The 20,986-nt window shown below is 35.7% G+C and overlaps 1 protein-coding gene across 1 annotated transcript; it reads right to left on the bottom strand.

The window, feature by feature from the left end:
* Positions 1 to 4,340: 4,340 nt before the first annotated feature.
* PCNP (PEST proteolytic signal containing nuclear protein) lies at positions 4,341 to 19,726 on the bottom strand. Its single transcript, XM_006188528.3, has 5 exons — positions 19,595 to 19,726; positions 13,823 to 14,037; positions 10,812 to 10,886; positions 7,365 to 7,420; positions 4,341 to 6,176 (listed from the first exon to the last, which is right to left on the bottom strand). The coding sequence occupies exons 1-5, from the start codon at positions 19,719 to 19,721 to the stop codon at positions 6,050 to 6,052; spliced, it is 600 nt and encodes a 199-aa protein (XP_006188590.3). The 5' UTR covers positions 19,722 to 19,726; the 3' UTR covers positions 4,341 to 6,049.
* Between the last annotated feature and the right edge of the window lie 1,260 nt (positions 19,727 to 20,986).

Raw genomic sequence — 20,986 nt, 5'->3', positions numbered from 1 at the left:
ACATGCAAAGTACAAGGTTTGACTGTTCTATGTCCATGTGCAATAATTAAGTGGATGTCCACTGTGATGCGGCCCAAGGCCTTTAGTCTGAAAAAGTTCTCACATCTGAAGCCCCGGCATGACAGATAACCTAATTTGCCTTATTTAGATACCACTCCCCACTCATTTCCAGTTATCAAAGTAATTAAGGTCAACGTAGGAAATTTGAAAAGTATAGGACAATGAAAAGAAGTAAAAAGTAGAAGAAGAAAAAAAAACTAAAACCAGTAATTATTGTTAACCACCAATGGATTCTTGTGTGGGTAAAGGGCTACACATCATCAGGGATTTTTCATGCAGAAGTTGAATCAAGGGTTTCCAAAATCTGTCTTCACCGTGGTGATGGGCAGCTTGGTATGCTGCTTTTCCCTGTAGCAAGTAGTTGCACCTCCCGAAAGACCTGAATTTCAGCCTCTGGGTCCCTCCTCTAAAATACTGTGTTTCCCTTTTTCACTTATTCCCTAAGCCCTAAGGGTGGTGTTTTCTTCCTGCAGTTGCTACTTCTACTACTGATAGTTCCCATGTTAACATTCTTTGTATCAATGTCTTCCCTCATTGATAAAATGCTGAAAAAGCTTTTGACAAAATTCAATACCCACTCCTGATAAAAGCACTTGAGAAAATTAGGAATTGATGGATATATTTTTAGCCTGATATAATTTCATCATTTGCTCTAGTCCTAAAGCCAGGACCTTACTTCATGGTAAAACACTGGAGACTTTTCTACTGAGAATAAGAACAAGGCAAGGATGCCCATTATTTCTACTACTATTTAATATTGTATTAGAGGTATTAAGCAATGCAACTAGACAGGAAAAATAAATTAGAGGCACAAAAATTGGTAAAGTAAAGCCATCTCTATTTGCAGGTGATAAGATGGTACACCTGGAAAATCCTCAAGAATCAATGATAAAACTCAAACAGTAAGAGTTTAGTAAGATTGCAAGACACAGAATTAACATACAGAAATTAATTACCTTCATATCCTGTAATAATAACCAGCACATGACAGAGACAAACGCTTTTCAATAATAGCAAAGATAATTAAATATTTAGAAAGAAGCTTAACAAGAAATATACAAAACTTGTATGTGGAAAAATTTAACACTCCTGAAAGACACAAAAGCAGACTGCTCCCAATTAGGATGGCTAAACATCATAAAAATATCAGTTAATTAAATAAAATTAGATCTTGATCTTACAAATGCAGAAGAATATACTCTAAACGAATTAGGAATCTATTCAATTTTAAAATGAAAAAAAAAAGAAAAAGAAAAAAGCCCTAGAGAAACAAGGGTGAATTCATCTTTAATCTCAGTATAGGGAAAGGCTTTCTAACTATTCATATAAAATCAAAAGGCAATAAAGATTAGTTTACTACATAAAAAAATTTTTTTTGCACTGCAAAAGAACACCATAATCAAAGTCAAAAGACAACTAATAAGTGGGAGAAATTATAACATGTATCAAAAATAGTTACTATATGAAGAATTCTTAAAATCTGAGAAAGGACCAAAAACCAAATAAAATGGGAGTGAAATGAACAGACTAATCACAAGGAAAAGATATTCAAATGGCCCTTAAACATATGAAAATACATTCAATCTCACTCATAGCTAGAGAGATGCAAATTAAAACTACTCTGAAATACCATCTTTTTTAATCGATCAGATTTGGGGGAAAGAAAAAAAAAAGCATGACAAACTCTAGCAGGGCTGTGGGAAGAGGCACTCTCGTATATTTCTGGTGGGGAAAAGAAACTTGTACAATCCTTTTGGAGGAGAATTTGACAATATCTAACAAAAGTATATATGTACTTATATTTTGACCCAGCATCCTACTGGGAATTTACCTGAAAGAAGATACATCCCAATATGAAAAGACATGCACAAGGTTTTTCAGTTACAACACTGTAATGGCAAAACATAGGAAATGACCTAAATGCCTACACATGGAAGAGTAATTGCATTAACTGTGGTATATTTACACAATGGAGTACTATGTAGCTGTTAAAATTCTGGAGAAAGATCTCCATGAACTGGTATAGTTTCTAGGGTATACTGCAAAGTGAAAAAAAAGATAAAAGAGTAACTGTAATATATTACATTTCATGTAATAAAAAAAGGAGAAATAATAAATATCCATATATTTATCCAAAAGGAAACATAGGAAGGATAAACCAGAAGCTAGAGATAGATTACCTATAGGGGATGATAGATTACCTATACAGGATGGGTGCAAACAGGACAGAAAGGACGGGAGGAAGAGAATGAGACAGGATAGGAAAGAGTACATTTTTTGTATAGTTCCAACTTTAGACCTCTGCTAAGATTTCACATACAAAATCTTAACAAAGAACAAGCAGGAATACATTATGAAATACAAAAACAAATTAACTAACTGCATTATAGGTAACAACCATAGTGAGGAGGAAGCAGAGAAAATAATCTACATAACTTTATAAAATAGTATTTTGTTTACGTTCTCTAAGATTAAAAAGGAAAGAAACTACACGTGAATACTGCACTCATCAGTGGTTTCTCATAGGGAAATATATGACTTAATTCTGGAACTATTTTATGTGTATTCTAGAAATTAAGCAAGTAAGTGAACAGATTATAGTCAAAGTCAGATTTCTTACTGTTGGATGAGAGTAATAAATATAGAAAGGTGGAAGACTAGAATGAATCTGGTGTTGGTCTGATATTGAAAGTACCTATATGAACTCATACAGTATACACATACAGACAGATCTAGAAATAGATACAGATGTATGTGTGTGTGTGTGTATATATATATATATACACACATATGTACATTTTCTAGCTGTTAAGGAGGCTAGAAGCAGTAACTCTTCACTACCAATGAGTACACTTAGTGCAGTGTACACTTGGTTTCTAAATAGGTTCTAAAAGGAACCATGGATGCTTACAGAAATCACTAATTCCAGGGCTAGAAGATAAAATACAAGATGAGTCCAGGATATCTTCTGGTGCCAGAAATTAAGGAATTATTTTAAAAAGAATGGGGACCCGTCAAAAAGGCACAAGGGTCAAAAGGGAAGGGATTTGTATGGGCAAATTTGGGACATCTTGAGTAACAAAATAAATAACGGTAGCAATGTGTTATAACCTACAGAATAACATAAAAATGTGGGCCCATTATCAATAAAATAACCGAATAAAGAATGGAGAAGTGGGGGCAGGGTAATAGCTCAAGTTGTAGAGCCCGTGCTTAGCATGCATGAGCTCTTGGGTACAACTCCCAGTACCTCCATTAAAAAAAAAAAAAAATGGAGAAGAAAACTTCCTCACAGAATTTCAACTAGCAAGAAAATAGATGAAAGTGATGGAAATAGAAAATCGTCATTTGGCAAATCCTTACACTATCGACTGTTTCAGGAAAGAATCATGAGGAAAACCACCCCAAAATAAAAACCAAGAATGCCTGCCAATTAACGGACAAAAATATGATGAGATAAGATACTTACAAGAATTTTCCCATGAGATACTAATTACAAACAAAAACACAGTAATTTGACACGGGCTATATCTGGCAGATACCACCCTAACCAAGTGACCAAAATGAACATCACTAGTGAGAGGACAAACTGCACATCACGGACTCACTGACACACTAATGACATATTAGTTCTGCTGCTACTCTTGCCAAAATACATGAACTGAATTTAATCAGGAGGAAACATCTGGCAAACCCCAAATTGGGAGATCTTTTACAAATAGTTGGCCTGTATTTTTAAAACAGTCTAAGGTCATAAAAGCAAACACTGAAGACTTCCAGATTAAAGAAATTTAAGAGATGACAACTAAATGATTGACGATAATGAAGTGGCTCTTTAATCAGGGAGATATTAGTGGAGCAACTGGTGAAATCTGAGTAAGGTCTGTAGAAGGTGACAGAATAAAGTATTTTAATAATGTTAACTCCCTGCTTTTAACAACTGTCCTGTGGTTAAATAAAATGCTATTATTAGGAGAACATGGAAATACATTGTGATATTTTTGCAATATTTTGTAAATTTGAAGTTTTTTCAAAATGAAGTGTTAAAAAAATTAGAAACTGTCTTCATTTCAGCAGGGAAGTAACTTGAACAATCCCTCCCTTAGCTACAGAACTTGTGCTAAGTTAGGTAGACTCCAATAAATAATTTTAAATCTCTCATTACTTTGGCCAACAATCTGGGCAAGAGCAATGATAAAATTTCTCTTCTTTAAAACAAACAAACAAACAAACCAAAAAACCCAGGAACAATTAAATGAAATAGAAAATAAGAACACTAATTGAGTTTGACAAATTTATTGGTTATTTTAGTAAAGACATTCATCTCAGTCATTTCTCTCTCCCATCTTGACCTCAGGTTAGTATTTCATTTGAGTCAAGAAAAATAAATGTAGGAGAGGGATGTTATTTGAACATAAACATTAAAATGGACAAAAATGGAAAGTCTGTCTATATTAAAGCAAGTTAACTTCATGTATCTTGATATAATTAAATCATGTGAGTAAGAACTAACAGTTCTATATACATTGCCATTGTTTTACTTGGGGCTTACTCTAAACTCAAATGCAAGTGAACAAAGTATTAGGAATATATACAGGCTGCTTCTCTGGAGTTATTACCTATTAAAGAGCTCATTGAGTGGTTACCACCAATAAAATAGTCTGAAGCTGCCTCCAAATTCAACATTGTAGGAGTTTTTGAGAAAATCATTATACTATGTTTCTTTTATCTGTGACTATGCTTCTAAAGATATGTTTAATTGTCACATTAAAAAAGAATTCATATACAATACAAAAATACAAAATAAAAACACAATCCTATAACACATAGCTCTAACAAAGTATGTGTGGTCAAAGATTCCACAGAATATGTTTAAAGATGCATTTTCCTTCCTTTTATTTTCAGTACCTAAAATGTGCTTTTGAGAGGCTACTGGTTAATATGTATAGAGTTAAAATAAACCAATATTATTGTGCTAAATAAGAACTCCTGCAGTAAGTTCAAATCAGATTTCACGTTAGTAACTTAAATGCTTTGCTTTGATAAAGTTACAGAAAGTGCATCTTTCTTGTTTTCAATCTTCATACAATGTTGCCCTTTTTTTTTTTTTTGGTGTTTATACCTTTTAAAAGATAAGAACAGCCAAATATTTAAGTATTATGTACATTTAAATTTTTGGTGGTGGTTTGTTATTTTAAAAGAAACAGCTTCCTTATGATTTACCTCAAGATCTGGTGGAAATGCTTACAGGAACTAGCTAATAACAAAAACCAAGAGAAGCACATTCAAAATACTGATTTACTTTGGTAGCAAATGGTTGTTCTTTGAAGACTAATGAAGGTAGACAAGACCTTTAAAGTGAAGTGGGCTATTTCAAATACTCAACAGTTTACATAAAACTTTAAAATGTTCTTTTTAAAGAGCTAAGCATCTGTATCCACTGACAGCAATGCAATACCTAGTTTATGATGACTTAAAACAAAACAAATGCCCATTAGGAAAAAAAGCTGTATTTTATCTAATTTACTTTTCAGTCAATAATCCAGACGTTTTCCTCCCAATACAATACTCCCTTCTCTATAAGGCTGTTCCTGGGAGCCAGACAGTTTAGGTTACTAAGGGAGTTAAGTTAGAGAGTCACTGCCTACAGTTTAAATAGACAATAACTTTTTGCTTCCCTCTTAATGTGCTAATAGTTGTGTCTAAAAAAATATGCAATTCTTAGAAAGGTACCATTTCTGATGTTTTTATTATCTGCAACCTTTGGAAACTAAGCACATGAAACTACAAAATTAGTAAATGTCTTGAAATCTGTATATAAAACATAAATTACCTCTAATTTCAAATTCTCATTTATTAGTGTACCACTCAATCTTAAAAAAAAAAAAAAAAGGAGGCTCCAAAGATAGTCTTATACCATTCTTTAAAAAAGGAAACTGTTCCTTTTAACTTTACACCCACCCCACACCCTAATTTCAAAACACATCATTTAATTGTCTTGGTCATGGACATTTCCAAGATGAGATTTTATATTTCGCTCCCAAAGCTTCTGGTTATCAGAAAACCCATGCTTTCCTTTATTGAAGGAATTTGGTCCTGCTGATGTTGGTGTATCCCTGTTAAAAGAAAGGAAATTTACTTAAAATGTTATATATAATGCCTTTTGGGCCATGTTTTTAACTCATTCAAAATACATTTACTTAGTGCCTACTATAAATGCAGGCCAAACATCAGAAGCCACTACAGAACTTTTAAAAAATATCCTTTCCAGCCCCAGTACTCAAGTTTCAGATTCAGAAGACCTGACGAGGAGCCAGGTAAATCTTTAGGTTTAACAAACATTTAAGGCGATTCCGTTAACAGCTATTGGTGGCAAACACTACAGTTTAAAAAAACTGCTTGTAACCCATTAACAGGGTCATGGAATCATTTGGTGGCTTAACATCAGTATTTATAAAAAATGAGATAGAAGAAAAAACATGAAGATGTATCTCACACACACAATTCAGGTTCATTTTACGAACTTCTGTTTCAATTGCACGTGCTTAGGTTATGCAGATATATGTATTCTGGATGTTTAGACTAGGTTATAATGTCAGATGTATTTCTTACTCTAGGTCCCAGTGTAAAAGGCAGGCAGGAAGGCAGCCATGGGTCTGTTCCCATTTGAATCACAGACAAAGTCTGAAGACTGATGTTTGAATACTTAGCGCTTAGTTCTTCAGGAGGATATACATTTAGTAGAAATGAGGACACAGTATAAATTGTTTTGAAGCCCAACTTTCTTACTAGCCTCTAAATTATCCATTTATGCATACAAAGACAGGAAAATGAACATGGTGTAAACTTGAAATTAATGTTATTTCCACAATAACAGAAACAATGGAAAAAATGTTTTTGTCTTATTTTGATATTTGGCATCTAGTTATCAAGGAAAAAGGGACACATACAACCAAGATTAACTGGCAGGAATGATATTTTTTAAGTGAGATGTGTGATAACCATTTCTTTATACCAGGAAAAAACTTGATTTTAATTTTAAATCAGAAACATTTCTCATAACTGTTTATTTGAAAAAATATACATGCTATGTATCTGAAAAGAAACAGCCTTAAGTTGTTGTTATTTTTTAAAAATACTCATTTTCTCTTACCAGGATAGAAAAGATCACCGATAACTCAGAAAACAAAACTGTTTTGCCAAAATATATAAGGAAAGCCTGAACACTAATAGATCATGTGCAATTTGCAATTTGCTCTTAATTCACTATAATTTTCTACAATATTATACAAAAATTTTAATACCTTCCAATATTCTTCATCCTCATCTTTGCCTCTGGAGGCATTTCCTCTGGTTCACTCTGGAGAAAAAAAATAAGATAGAAACAGAAATGACTGCATATAGATAGAGTAGATCCTTGAACAAAGTGGGGGCTATGGGCACTAACACTGTTCCTATCCCTTCATAGTCAAAAATCTGTACACAACTTTATAGTTGTGTCCTCCATGTCCATGGTTCTGCACCTGAGGATTCAACCAACCTCGGATAGCCTAGTACTCTAGCACGTATTTACTGAAAAAAAAAAAAAAAATTGTGTGTAAGTAGGCCCATGCATTTCAAACTCGTGCTGGTCAAGGGTCAACTGTGTATTAAATTCACATGATTACCAGTAATGCTAAATTTTATATCTAAGTCCATAAATTTTGGTAAAAAGAGAAAATCGCTTATCTTAATTACATTTTAAAAAGAAATTCATGCTTCCAATGTGCTGATTTTGTATAAAGAAAAAAAGTCTGGTAAAAACTTTTTGATATTCTAGAACTAAAGTCATTTGTTTACTATAAGCTACACATTGCATTAAATGCTTTAATATGCACCATGTCTTAAAACCCTAACGATTTTACAAGGTGAGTACGAGCATCATCATTTGCATTTTGTAAGTGAGGTAATAAACAAGGTTAACTTGTCTAGTCACAAAGCTAATAAATAGCAAGATAGTTGGATGCCAGAGCAAAAGCTCTTAACCACTTTACTGTATGGCTGGCTCTCAGAAATGTCTCCTTCACTATAAAGACATCTTCAAAGTTCATTCACTACTTTTTCATAGTTATTGCTAGTGAAAAGGTAAGTGACAAGTGCCTTTTAGTTGTTTTTATGTATAAATGTTACTGCTCAGCTAAACATTCTTGTTTAAACGGGCATCTGCAAGATCCAGCTTCATGGGGTTTTTACTGGTCAAATGTGAGGCAATTTGAGCCTTATGGACTGTTGAATGAAGAAAGAACCCACGAGCCTACACTTACATGAGTAAGTAAGAGCTCTTCCTTACAGTAAGAGACAATTAACAAACATAAAGGGGATGAAAGAAGGAGAAAAATCACCATTGGGCAAACATCATAATACTTGATTCTAGTGAGAATCATCAATGAATGTTAACACTCACAAGTGAATGCTTAAGAAATTACATATTTTCACATATTCTTAAAAAATATCCCCACAAGATAATTTTAATTACACATGGTGAAACAGTAACTTGACTGTAGAGAAATCTGGCAGACATTACTTTAAGCAAATGACCAAAGTTAACACTGCCAGTGATGGGACATACTGACAGCATGTGCTCCCTGATATGATACATTGAGAACTTGGGATCACTTCTGTGGTTTGCCTGCTGAAAGGTGTGTAAATCTAATCATGAGGAAACATCAGACAAATCCAAACCGAGAGGCATTCTACAAACTAACTGGCCTGCACTCTTCAAAAATGTTACTGCCATAAAATACACAGAACACCTGGGAATTCTGCAAAATGAGAGACTAAAGAGATACAACTGAAATTCAAAATTAATTAATTAAATGAATGCCCTCTTTGTCCAGTATCTTTCAGACTTAACCTTAGATACACATCTAAGGTTACTTAACTATGTTCTGCAGAAAAAGGAAGAACCAGATGAAGATTTTTAGATGCCAGTGTTCTTTTACCTAAGAGACAACTTTATCCTTAACTACCATTACCATCTTATAGCAGAAAGAGTGTTGTCTGAACCTGTCTAAAACTTCTTTCAAAACAGGGAAAACAGTAGAACACAGGACAAGAAACCAGAGACCTAAATTCTGGTTCAATACTTATATGCATTAAAACATACTCATGCATGTTTAACTTAATTTCTCCATCTGCAAAACAGGAATAATTATGTCAGACAATTCACAGGGATATATGGAAGGTAAGATAAAGTTACATGAAAAGATTCAACTCATTAGGCAAAGTAAGCCATTACCATTAGGTAGGTGTTTACAATTCCCAGCCTCTGTACTTCTGCACAGGCTGTTCCCTTTCCTATACTGTCCTTCCCTGATACAACCTGTAAATATCAAAATGCTAACTAATCTCTTAAGAATGTTAGAGATGACAGAAAACATTAAATATAATTTAGGTTAGTGCTTTTCAAACTTTTTTATGGGGGATGGGAAATTAAATACATTTTCCTCAACAAAACATTACTTGAGTTCCCAAGCACCAAACAGATAAAAGAATAGATATAAGTGAAACAGGAGCAAGAGGCCGGAACTGTGCTTGTTAACCATCACCTAACACCACAGTAGCTCCTGAGACATTCCCACAGAACCCTGGAACTCTGAGAAAGTTTAAAAATCTGTCATCTAAATTTAGTCTTCATTTTACAGCTGAAAAACTAAGGCTCCAAAAAGGTAAAGTTATTTATCCACAGGTTTTCTATTGGTTAATAACTGGACAGGGCAGGAAAAGAATCCAGGTCTTCCCATCACCAGTCTAGCAGCAACTAGTTACTGGGCCCCTCTTCCTTACCTGAATCTCTATCATTTCATCTCTTCAGGTACTTTTAACTTTTATCTCGTACTATTTTATGTTTAAGTCCCTGCCCTGCTAGGCTGAGTTCCCAGAACATGTCTGATTTATCTTTGTAATCTCACTGTACCTAGCATATGGAAAGCACTCAAATGTGTAGAATGAGTAAAAGTCCAAAGAAGAATAGAGATAACAGCAATTATTTACCCATTCATCCGGGCTCCAATCATTCCATAGTTATCCTTGCCTAAAACTTTTCTACAAAAACCTCCAGTCCTGTCAAATATAGCTGCTTAGCATTTACCATGTGTGATTTGAAGGCTAATGTCTTAGCTTACAAAACTATTACTTGGTTTGTCAAAACCTTGTCTAATGTTTTAGTACCCAACTCCTATCTATTTCTTCTCATATCTTCTTCCCAATCACTCCAGCCCCAGTTTGTGCTCCTCTGAATGTATAATTCTTATCCACACTGCTTTAGGGAGCGATTGCTCAGGTATCCTGTAACTGTTATACACTGGGGTCACATCTTAAGTGAGGGTTAGGTTCTAAAGTCAGAGCCTAAGGAAAAAAATCATAGTCATAATTATGCTTAAAATTCCCTGTGTCATTCACAAGGACGGTAAGAGAAGGACATTGTGAGGGGCACAGAAGAACTAGGACTGCCTAAGAGAAGAGCAGGTAAGCATCCTATGCTCATTCTGGAACATATGTGTATTGAGCAGATCTGGCAGTCAGTATTTTAAATGACCCTACAATCAAATTAAAAAAACAATCCAGATTTTGCAGGTGTCATTAAAACAACAACAACAAACTGTTCAGAGTTCAAAGAAAATTCACTAGTACCATAATACAACTTGACAATTTGCCACTAATATCTTCCTTAAAGAATTGGTTAAAATAAAAAAAACCAAGTATTGACTTACATCTTCATCTTCATTAAAAGCTGCTGCTACTGAAAGGGTTTTTGGAGCAAGAGTTGGAACGGTTTCTTTAGGCTTCTGAAGAAGAAACATTAAAAAGAGTATCACATAGTGTTTATAAGGCTTATTTTAACAATATGAGTAATTTATCATCAAAGATTCAACTTTACATTTTCATAGAAACATATAGTAAGGAACTAAGAACAGACTTTGGAGAAATCCATTCTCTCTCTTTTAAAATGTAGGTTAACAATGGGTAGGTTTTACTTTATTAATTATATCTGTTTGTTTTCCTCCTGTAAAGATTTTATAGCTAGGATCTATAATTTAATATCATTAAGCTAAAAGGTACCTGGTACAGGTAAAAGAAAATGGACATTAATACTCTCATAGTAACATTAAGTATAGCATGTCTTGAGAAAGACACCAAGACTCATCCTTCTCTAGTAGCTAGCTTCCTACCCCTCAGCCTGTAAACTTGCTTCATCCACACCATCTCTTCTAACCGAGGTTTCTGAACTACATTGTCCTATCTCCAGCCTTTCACCACCAGTCAGCCTTCAACCCACTGCAACCTGGCTTCCTCTTTCACCATTTCCCATGATTCCCCACTCACCTAGAACCAAGTGACCCTGATTCTATAGTCACCAATGACTAGGGTGCTACATTTGACTAATCACCAGCTCCTTTTTGAAAACACCCTTACTTTGGCTTCTGTGACACTGCTTTTAATTGGCTATTCTTCTAATTCTCTGACCTCTTGTTCTTGCTCTTCCTTGCCTCCTGTTCCTCCCTTAAATGATAGATACCCAAGATTCTGTCCTTAGTGATCTTTCCTTTTCTGTACTTCCCTCGTCAACTTCATTTACTCCCAGTTTTAACTACCAAATCCTATGTCTACCCCAAACAGATGTCATCTGCCTACTGGACAGCTCCACTTAGAGCTCCCAGGGGTACCGTAGTTTCAGTGTCCTCAAGTACCCAAGCCAGAGAACCTTTTCTTCAACTTGCACGTTCTATTGTAAGGTCCTGCTAATTAGATCTCTATTAAATAGACTTAAACCTGCCTCTGCCTTTTACTACCACACTACCAGCACCTAAGGCCTCTTAGCATCACTCTCCTGAACTACTGTTAAAAATACCATCTCCCCATCTGTTTTTTTCCCCTCTAATTCTCTATATTGGTACCTGAGTCATTTTTCTAAAATGCACACCTGTTTAAGGGTTGACACTCCTTATAATGGTTCCACGACTCCTCCAGAATCTAAAGAATAAACCCAAACTATATTTTGGAGTACAAGTCCTTTATGATTTGGTCCTATCGTCTTATTTGGGGAGCTTTCTATCCCTACATTTGCCTACCTAACACCTTCTAACCAGGAACAATTTCCTGAATGCATCATGCAGCTTCACATCTAAACTGCCTCTGCATGAAGTTCTTTTTATCTGAGATGTCCCTTTACCTTCTGCCTGCACTTAAGGCCAACTCTAGCATCACCACATCAGTGAAATCTTCTCCAAGCTGCTGAAACAAAATTAACCACCCCTTCTTATATAGCACACACAAACACTTTTTATAAATAATATCTGCTTTTGAAGGAATAAAAAATGTTCATTTGGAGAATATGCATAGTAACTCCAGAAACACCCTTTACTCTTAAAAGATGTCATATATCTGATGTTGTACATACAATGTAAGACACAAATAAGTATTTGTTGGTTGATAAACTATCTTATCACATCATATAATCAAAAGCAACAGTTTTAACTAGTTTTTATATCCTACATCTCACTTCGCCAAGAAGATTATGTTTACACTTTGGTTTATTTCATGAACATAGGTTTTTGTTTTCTAAATATTAAAAAGTTTTACTGAATAGGCTTTTTCAAGCACAATACTCCCAACTAAAATGATCAGCAGTTATTAAACCATGTCAATGATCTTTATACAAAACAGATTAAACCAAAAGAATCAGCTCAAATAGGGAGACTAGTTATGAAATAATGAAGTTACAAGCTGAATGTCTTTTGTTCAGACTGATTTTTTTTTTTAGAAAAAGGAAGCAAAGGAAAAGGGCAAACAACACAGGGTAGGAGTGAGGGTTCTGAGGAATGGTGTCTCTTTTAAAACTAGAAGTGCAGCCCAAACATACTGTCTCTAGTAGGAACCTAATATCTACCATATTTTTAAGATCTCTGAATGACACATAATGAAAAAGAAATAAAGCTGCATGTATCTGGCAACTTAGCATTAGTTTTCACAGAACAGACTTGAATAAACACCTTAAAAGCAATTTTAGGATTATTCTCCTTACATATAACTCTTTTCTAAAGTCAACAGCAATACACTATTCAAGTAAACTTCTTTTTCTTAAAGAAGAGATCTATTTAGTGGAACCACACAAAGTTATCACTTCTGTGGGTCAGAAACTGTCAAATCTCGAAACTTCAATCTAATATTTCAAATACTTTCCAGACACTCCAAGGTTCATTAAGTACTAATTCAAGGCTGACATCTTACAAGGGATAAAAAGTTGATCTGTAAAGGACTACTATCCTAGAATACAGAGTATTCAATGTCCATTTGTAGCTCCAAAGTAAGGTAATCAGGAAGCTCTTCTTATCAATCAATACCTTACTAATACTAATCTTTTAAAATACAAATAACTGATTTCTAGAGATATTATTTTTAATATTACCAAAATTTAAAGGTAAGAAAAAAAAACTGAAATTCTTTCTGAAAATATCTTTCAGAGGTTTTGCTCAACACAGGAAATTCTAACCAATTACTTTATAATCATATATTCTTCTTCTCATATTGAAAATTCCTTTTAACAAGTTATAACTTACCCAGATCTTTTTTGAATACAGAGCTAATAATTTCTTAAATACCTACATACAGGTTCATGCAGCAATGTATCTTTTTATACTTAATTTATCATAATCCAGTCAAAGTAGGTTTCCAAAACAAATTCCTAAGACCTATTACGAATGTAATATATAAATTAACTCACACTTGAGCCAAGTTTGATGGATATGGCTGAGGCTTTCTTTGTTGTCTGACTACCTATGGCAAATCCAAACTTGGAGATCTTTGTAGGCTTTGTTGGGAGGTCTGCAGCTTCTTCTTCAGCTGATCGCTTCTCAGCGCTGCGACTGGAACTTTCCCCTCCATTACTGGAAGAAACAGTCTTAGTTTTCACAGGTTTTTCTGCTTCTTCTTCAGGTCCTGGTGAAGTCGAAACAACTTACCAAGATGAGCTATTTTTACTGAGCAGATTGATGGGAGCAGCAACCTCAAAAAGCATCGTTATTAGGAAGATACCTCTGCAGTTGTCACCTACTGACCCAACAGTCTCTTCCACTGTTTGTTAGAGTATACAGCAGGAACTGAGATTGTGTGGCAGTAGAAAAGGCTCCCATGAATTAACTAGCATAAAATACAGAGCAATTTAAAATTATAAATACAAAGTTCACAAAAAGACCCTTCAACTAAACACTGTAAGTTGTACAATAATCAAGTTATTTGTGGGATTTTTGCTTTTCATAAATAAAGACATAAATTCTTCTATAAAAAGTAGTTTGTTAGCAATTAGTCACAACACAGAATAATACATTTGACTAATAAAGTCTAATTTTTTCAATAATATGCTACTAGTTATACAAAGTACCTTGTTATGAACAGCCCACTATTACTCAAACTACAATGTTAGTACAGCCTGGAGTTATTTTCTTGAGTGATGTGTTCTTCATGTACATCTCATACCATCTTTAGAGTTGAAAAAGAACTTGAAGGTCATCCCTTCCTGAGTAATTTAATTCTGCTCTTGGAGCTTGGTTATCATCTGTTTAAACTACCCTTGAGAGCTACCTACAGTCATACTTAGGTTTACACATTTTTTTCTCATGAAAGGAAGATGAGCTAATGAAAATTTCAAACAGAAGGCATACATATGTAGATAAGGAATGCAAGACGTCTTTCAGTAATTTTGCTTCTGTTTACGTTAATCAATGATGAAATCAGTTCACATCTTGAATATCTTAGGTCTCTTACAGATGAAGGCTATTTAAGAATATATTGGGAGGTAAGACTGAAGAAAGCTGATTATTAGGAATTTTATTTTCTTCCCCAAGTTTACCAATTTACTCTTCTGAATGTACTTTGCTACACTGAATGAATGGTTTATTTATAGGGAAAGAGAAGATCCTCTAAGGGATGGCCCTGACAACAGTTAAGAAAACAGGACAAAAAGCTAGAATAGGGGGAAAAACAGAGGACAAGTGGTGAATTAAAAGGCAGGAGGCTATAGATCCCAATCTATATAGTTTTGGAATGATGGGGTTGCTATATTAATAAGCACCTTGAACAGAACATTTGATTTTGTTTAGAGGGAAAGAAAAGGAACTCTTTGTTACCTTTAGATATGGGGTGAAAGTTGTAATAACAATGTGGGGGAAGAATTAAGCAGGATTAGGTTCTGGGATTTCCCCAAGGAGGCAAAGATAGTACTGGAATGGTTGCCTGAGGTGCCATTCACTTATTTAGATGTAAAATTACAAAAGCACATAAAGAATGTAAAATTGCCATTCAATATTTGAAATATAGAACTCAATATAGAATTTAAAAAAAGAGTATTATACAAACACTATTTTTTTAAGGTCTAAGTTTATCACTAAAAGCACTTATGCTAAATTTTATTCTGCATTCTATTTATAGTTTTAATCAAACATGAATTTTACAGTAAAACCAAAACAATGATAACTACTTCTTTGTGACTGACACATAGCTAAAACTGAAAATTCACTGGCTTTACATTTTGGAACACATGTAAACATATAAAAAACCCACTGGATTCACATACAGAAGTAATCTATACACTAAAGAAACAAGTTCTGTGCAAGCACAAACTCTGAAAAACATCAAAACAAACAGTATAAAGAACATTTAGTCTTGATTGTACTATAACCCTGCTCTTTGAAATATGACACATGGACTATTAGTCAAAATTCCTGGTTCTTTAGAAACCTATCTTTTCTTAATTCTGGGTCTCTTTTTACCCAGAGAATAATTATGGACAAAGAATCTAGAAAAATCAAAGCATAAATATGAGAAAAGGTGAAAGACTTAATTCTTACTATAACATTAATAATAACATTGTGATAACCAGCTGAACTAGTATGTACTAATACATGAAAACTATACTATTTTCCAATTCTATCATGCTGCAAGGCAGATTTCTATAGTGACTGCTCTAGAAAAAGGTAGTATGAACAGGAGAGTTGGGAAAACTACTTTACCATTAATCAGTCAGCTAGCAGCAACTCAATTTTATTTACATTTGTGTCCCTGCCATCTGAAGAAGCAAACTATTAAGACCACCCACACCTCAGTTTCACTCTGAAGATTAAACATGTCTATTAGGTCATTTCTACACATGACTGATTCTAGATCCAACAATTTATTTCTGGACATAGCAAATAACTGGACTTGCTCCCCATCACCTTTTGTTTGTTTGTTTTAAAGCAAATGTAAATACTCTATAGCTTTAAAAAAATCTACTCTTCAGGGAAGGGATGGGAGATGGAGTGAAGGAAGGTGAATGCACTAACAGTACTCATTACTTAGCCTTAAATGGCTCAATTTGTCACATGGATTGGAGCTGTATTTTCTCTTCAAGTAATCCTCTTCCAACAACTATGCAGTAAAATACACAAAACATTTAGGAAATAAAGCAAATGGAAGAAAGAGATGAAGATGGGAAATATGACAGCCAAATCTATGTTATTATCAATGTGACTGCAATTACAATTTCTGTAAATCTATATATAGTTGATTAGAAAATTACTTCAACCTAATGTGAGCTTTGAAACATACCATTAAACATAAACATTAATTCCTAAGTCCATTAAGTGTTTTCCTTTAAACACAACACTGTACTACTATAGTATTTGGGGCTTTTAATCCAGAACTGCTGTTACTTATTTAATGAAATGTTTTGTATTTAGGGACTGCGGAAAACAAAATTTTGAATGGCCACAGATTTGTTATGTGAACATTTTTAACAATGTGACTTACATTTTAAGGAGCAACTAAATACAGGGTCAGTTTTTAAAAAATAAAACATCATTTTATAACAAAACATGGATAAATTGTATCAAATTACAAGATTCTTTATCAAGGAGTATTTTAATAAAAGAGATTTTTATCTAATTTGAACTCATTTTGAGCAAACAAAATATGTAGATTAGTTAATGTGAAATCAAATTATACATTTTTTTTTCCTTTTTCATTGAGTAGTTGGGGAGGAGAGGTGAGCCTTGGAGTACAAATGTACCTCACTTTGAAAAAAATTACCTAATAAGATTTAAGTTCATAAGGATACCCTTCATGACCCATTTGAATTCTGGTAGATTCTTCATTTGAAAAAAAGGGCACATACCTACTTCTCTAATAGTAATGGTGTGCAGCTTAAATGAGAACATATTCAAGAACCTCCTACTGTCTGGCAAAATAAGTGTCAATTTCATTAGAGTAGATTTTATATAGCCTGAGGTGGGTGTGATTTCGATATGAATAGCTCTTCTCTAAAATTTTGACTTATTTCAAGGAGCTACAAATATTTAGCCAAAGGGGGGGGGGGGACTACGGAAAGCCTTATCCTTAACATTAGCAATTCAAGTAAGAAGCTTCTCATATCGACATAAATTAAGGTTAACTATGGAAGTAATCTACTCATTGAAAAAAAAAATACATTTCCAACTTATTGGACTATTCAATAGGAGTTAAAAATCAGAATAATTTCTAGGTAAGCCCCTAAGACAAACTTAACAGTGCCTACAGACCTACTGTTTTAAAACAGTGCCTACTTGCCACAAAATTATCAACTTAGCAATATCCATGGCATGAAATGTTTAGCTATGATTTCTTGGCACAATTTCATTAAAAATACCTACATTCAAAAATGGTTTATAGGAACCTACAAACTACTATTTTCTTGCAAGGGAAGGCATACCAAGGCAGATTACATAGATTTATTAAGGGATATTATGCATTTTAAGTCACCAATGAGGAGACATTAAAAATTTTTGATACCAATTAGCAAAGATAATTTTGTACCACTCTCTCCGCAAAAATGCTAAAATAGAAACATCAGTGTTCATCCTACAGAGGGAATTATTCCAACTGAAAGGGTGGTGGATAAAAACACAGACGCTTAAGGTACATTTTGGCAGCACACTAAAACACATCTCAGATACTCTCAGTCAAAATAATTAGAAGGGGAGGAGATAGCTCAATTGGTAGAGCATATGCTTAGCATGCAAGAGGTCCTGGGTTCAATTCCCAGTACCTCTGTTAAGTAAACAGATAAATCTAATTACCTCCCCCCTCAAAAACAAAAAAAAAGCCATTCTGAAAATTAAAAGATAGTCTAAAAGCGAGATAAGATTCTTTAAGCTAGAGATCTTTGTTTTTCCTCAAACTATTAATTTTTCAATGTTAATTTCACTCGATAATTTCCAAGACAATTTTTGAGGAAAAAAATCGCTCACGTAGCACTACGTGGTTTAAACTGCTGTTTCATAAACTATTTTACTAGTGAACAAAACAAAACAAAAGGGGAGAGGTGTGGGAAGGAGTAAGAGTTCTGGCTCAAGTAATAGCACTGTACGTATTTTTTAAAAAAGAAATTCTGGGTCCAAAGTAACCTAACATTAATTACACTTTTTTCAATTTTTGTTTCCAAGTCAATCTAAACATGTTAGTTAGGTCCTAACAGTTGCCTCCATATACTATTACTCTTCCGTATTTTCTCATACTAAATACTTTCTGGGATAAGACTTGAGGGAGAGTTAGAATAGTGTAGTACTTAAAACGTTCTAAAGACATTATGATCAGCTCGCACGTGTTAAGTCACTTGCCTTCTTAGGACAAAGCGGCGGGAGAGCTCGAGAGATTACGTGTTTCTTTTCCTTCATGCACAACACCCCAATTTAGAGAGATGGAGGTGACAGAATAAAGATAGCTGTAATCTGAGTTTACATCGTAAGGAAATAGAGGAAGAATCATGCTAGCCTATTGAGACACCTAAATACCTGGCATGCAGCGAAGCTGGCAACAGCTTGGCTCAGAAAGGCAGATATTCAAAGAAAGACAACCTAACCCTATACCTCGCAGATTAAACCAGGAGGCAGGCAAAGGTATTTCTCTTTCCCTCCATCGCCTCGATCTATCCCGTTACAGGATCAGTATTAGGCTTGAAAATGTAGGAAAGAACAAGGCCGAGGTCGTCCACCTCCTCAGCGAAAAGGGAACAGCAAACTAACTCCTAGGTGTAACAGAGAGGCCGGCACCGTCGGAAACTCGGCCTGCGGCCAGTTCCTGAAAGGCCACTCCTCGGTGACTCGCACTTGGTGAGCGCGCGAGTGCGTTTTATGTGATGTGCGTCTCCGGTGTGGCGGCAGCGGCCCCTGCACCGCCACTCCTATTCCCACCCCGAGTTCGGTCCCCATTTCTGGTGCCCATCTCCCTTCTCTTCGGAAGCAGGGCCTCCGCTGGGGCCAGGATCGTGACCAACAGTGACCGGCTCCGCCCGACAAGGAGGCGATGTGGGCCCGGATCCCAGCGGGCCGCACCGGGCGTGCCCGGGGCTCGTCTGGGCCCAGCACCTGACCGGGTGAGCGCCAGATCTGCCCATTCTCACCCCACTCTCCTCCCCCCACCCCAGGGAGCTCAAAGAAAGGCCCACAGCATCCCACGCAGCCCGCGACGCTGGGGTTGTGTTCACCTCCGGCGGCTCCAGCTCGCTGCGGTTTCTCAGGCTTCTCCTCTCCCGCCTTCCCGTCCGCCATTTTCCCCGCCGCGGCCTCCCCTGCAGCCTCGCCAAGGACGTCACGGCCCCGCCCAGCAACCATTGAGCTTCGAAGCCAGCGCTGGAGGTGGTAGCCTAGAGCGGCCCTAGAGAATAAAGAGCGTGCCTTCGGAAACGGAAGCGGATGTGATATCATCTGCAAGCCGCCTCTAAGGAAAGGGAGGGGAAGGTGGTCCAGTACGGGAATGACTGGGGGCATCATTAGAGGGCAGTTTGATTTTCATTGTCTGCTGGCGGATCCAGAGAAATGAGCTGAGATGGGAACCTAACCCTGAAAACGTTGGTGAAATCTTGAAAGGTTTCTGCAGACCGGGGTGTGATTTCACCTGAAGCTAGTAGGGTCTTTCACTCTGTTTTTGCTAGCTCACGTGTACCTACTCAAAAAAAAAAAAAAAAAAAAAAAAAAAGTAGGGCCGAATTCTTTTCCCAATCTGAGGGAAGTCTGCGTTTGTCGAGCGCCCTCTTGTGTTAGACAATATCTCGTTTAAACCCCACAATAGTCCAGTGCGGATTTATCCTCTTGTTAACAGAGTTGAGACCAAAGAAAAATTTATCCAAGATCATGTAGGCAAGTGGTAAAACTGCTTTTTCTACAGGCCGCAATTTTCTGTGTGGAGACGTTACTTGACTACGTGAAGGCCACGGCTGTTTCTGTCTTATTTAGAAACTGAGTGAGTCCCGAGGGTTTGAGAATGAAGTCCAAGCCTTAGCCTAACTTTTCAGCTTCACCTTCCCTATTTCTCTGTATTTATACTGTCGTCTTGCCATACGGGGCTGCCTTTTGCCATATGCCCTTTCTTGTCTAGGAAACTAGTTTTTGGGTTTGTCATACAGTATACAGTGAGTGTTACAGAAATTGGTCTTAAGGAGTCAAAACTTGGGTTTAAATCCCTAATCTGTTCTTAACTGGCTTAATAAACCTTGAGGGTTTCTTATTGCCTACGGACCTACATTTCCTTCTCTATAAAATAGAAATAATAACAGTACTTCCTCAAAGGGTGGTCCTGGGGATCAAATGAGATACTGGGTTACATATACCATTCTTTGGTCACTTTTTACTTCTTTCAGTACGTGTTCAAAAAAAAAAAAAGTCTCCCTATATGGCTCAAAAGTTCTTTGACGATGGAGACCATTAAAAAAATTTTTTTTCTTCACTGTGTTTTGTATTGAACGTTTCGTATATGAAAGATGTTCAGTATTTGTGTATGGATGGTTCCGCAGGCTCCATCTGGCAAATAAAGAAAGAATCAAAGTGTGTTTCCTGTGACAGAAGGACAGTTTGCTGATACGGTGATTTGGTGATTTCAA

Source organism: Camelus ferus, chromosome 1, assembly GCF_009834535.1.
Source record: "Camelus ferus isolate YT-003-E chromosome 1, BCGSAC_Cfer_1.0, whole genome shotgun sequence".
Taxonomy (NCBI): Eukaryota; Metazoa; Chordata; class Mammalia; order Artiodactyla; family Camelidae; genus Camelus; species Camelus ferus.
The sequence above is the reverse complement of the archived record's forward strand: the minus strand, read 5'-3'. Positions and strand labels throughout refer to the sequence as shown.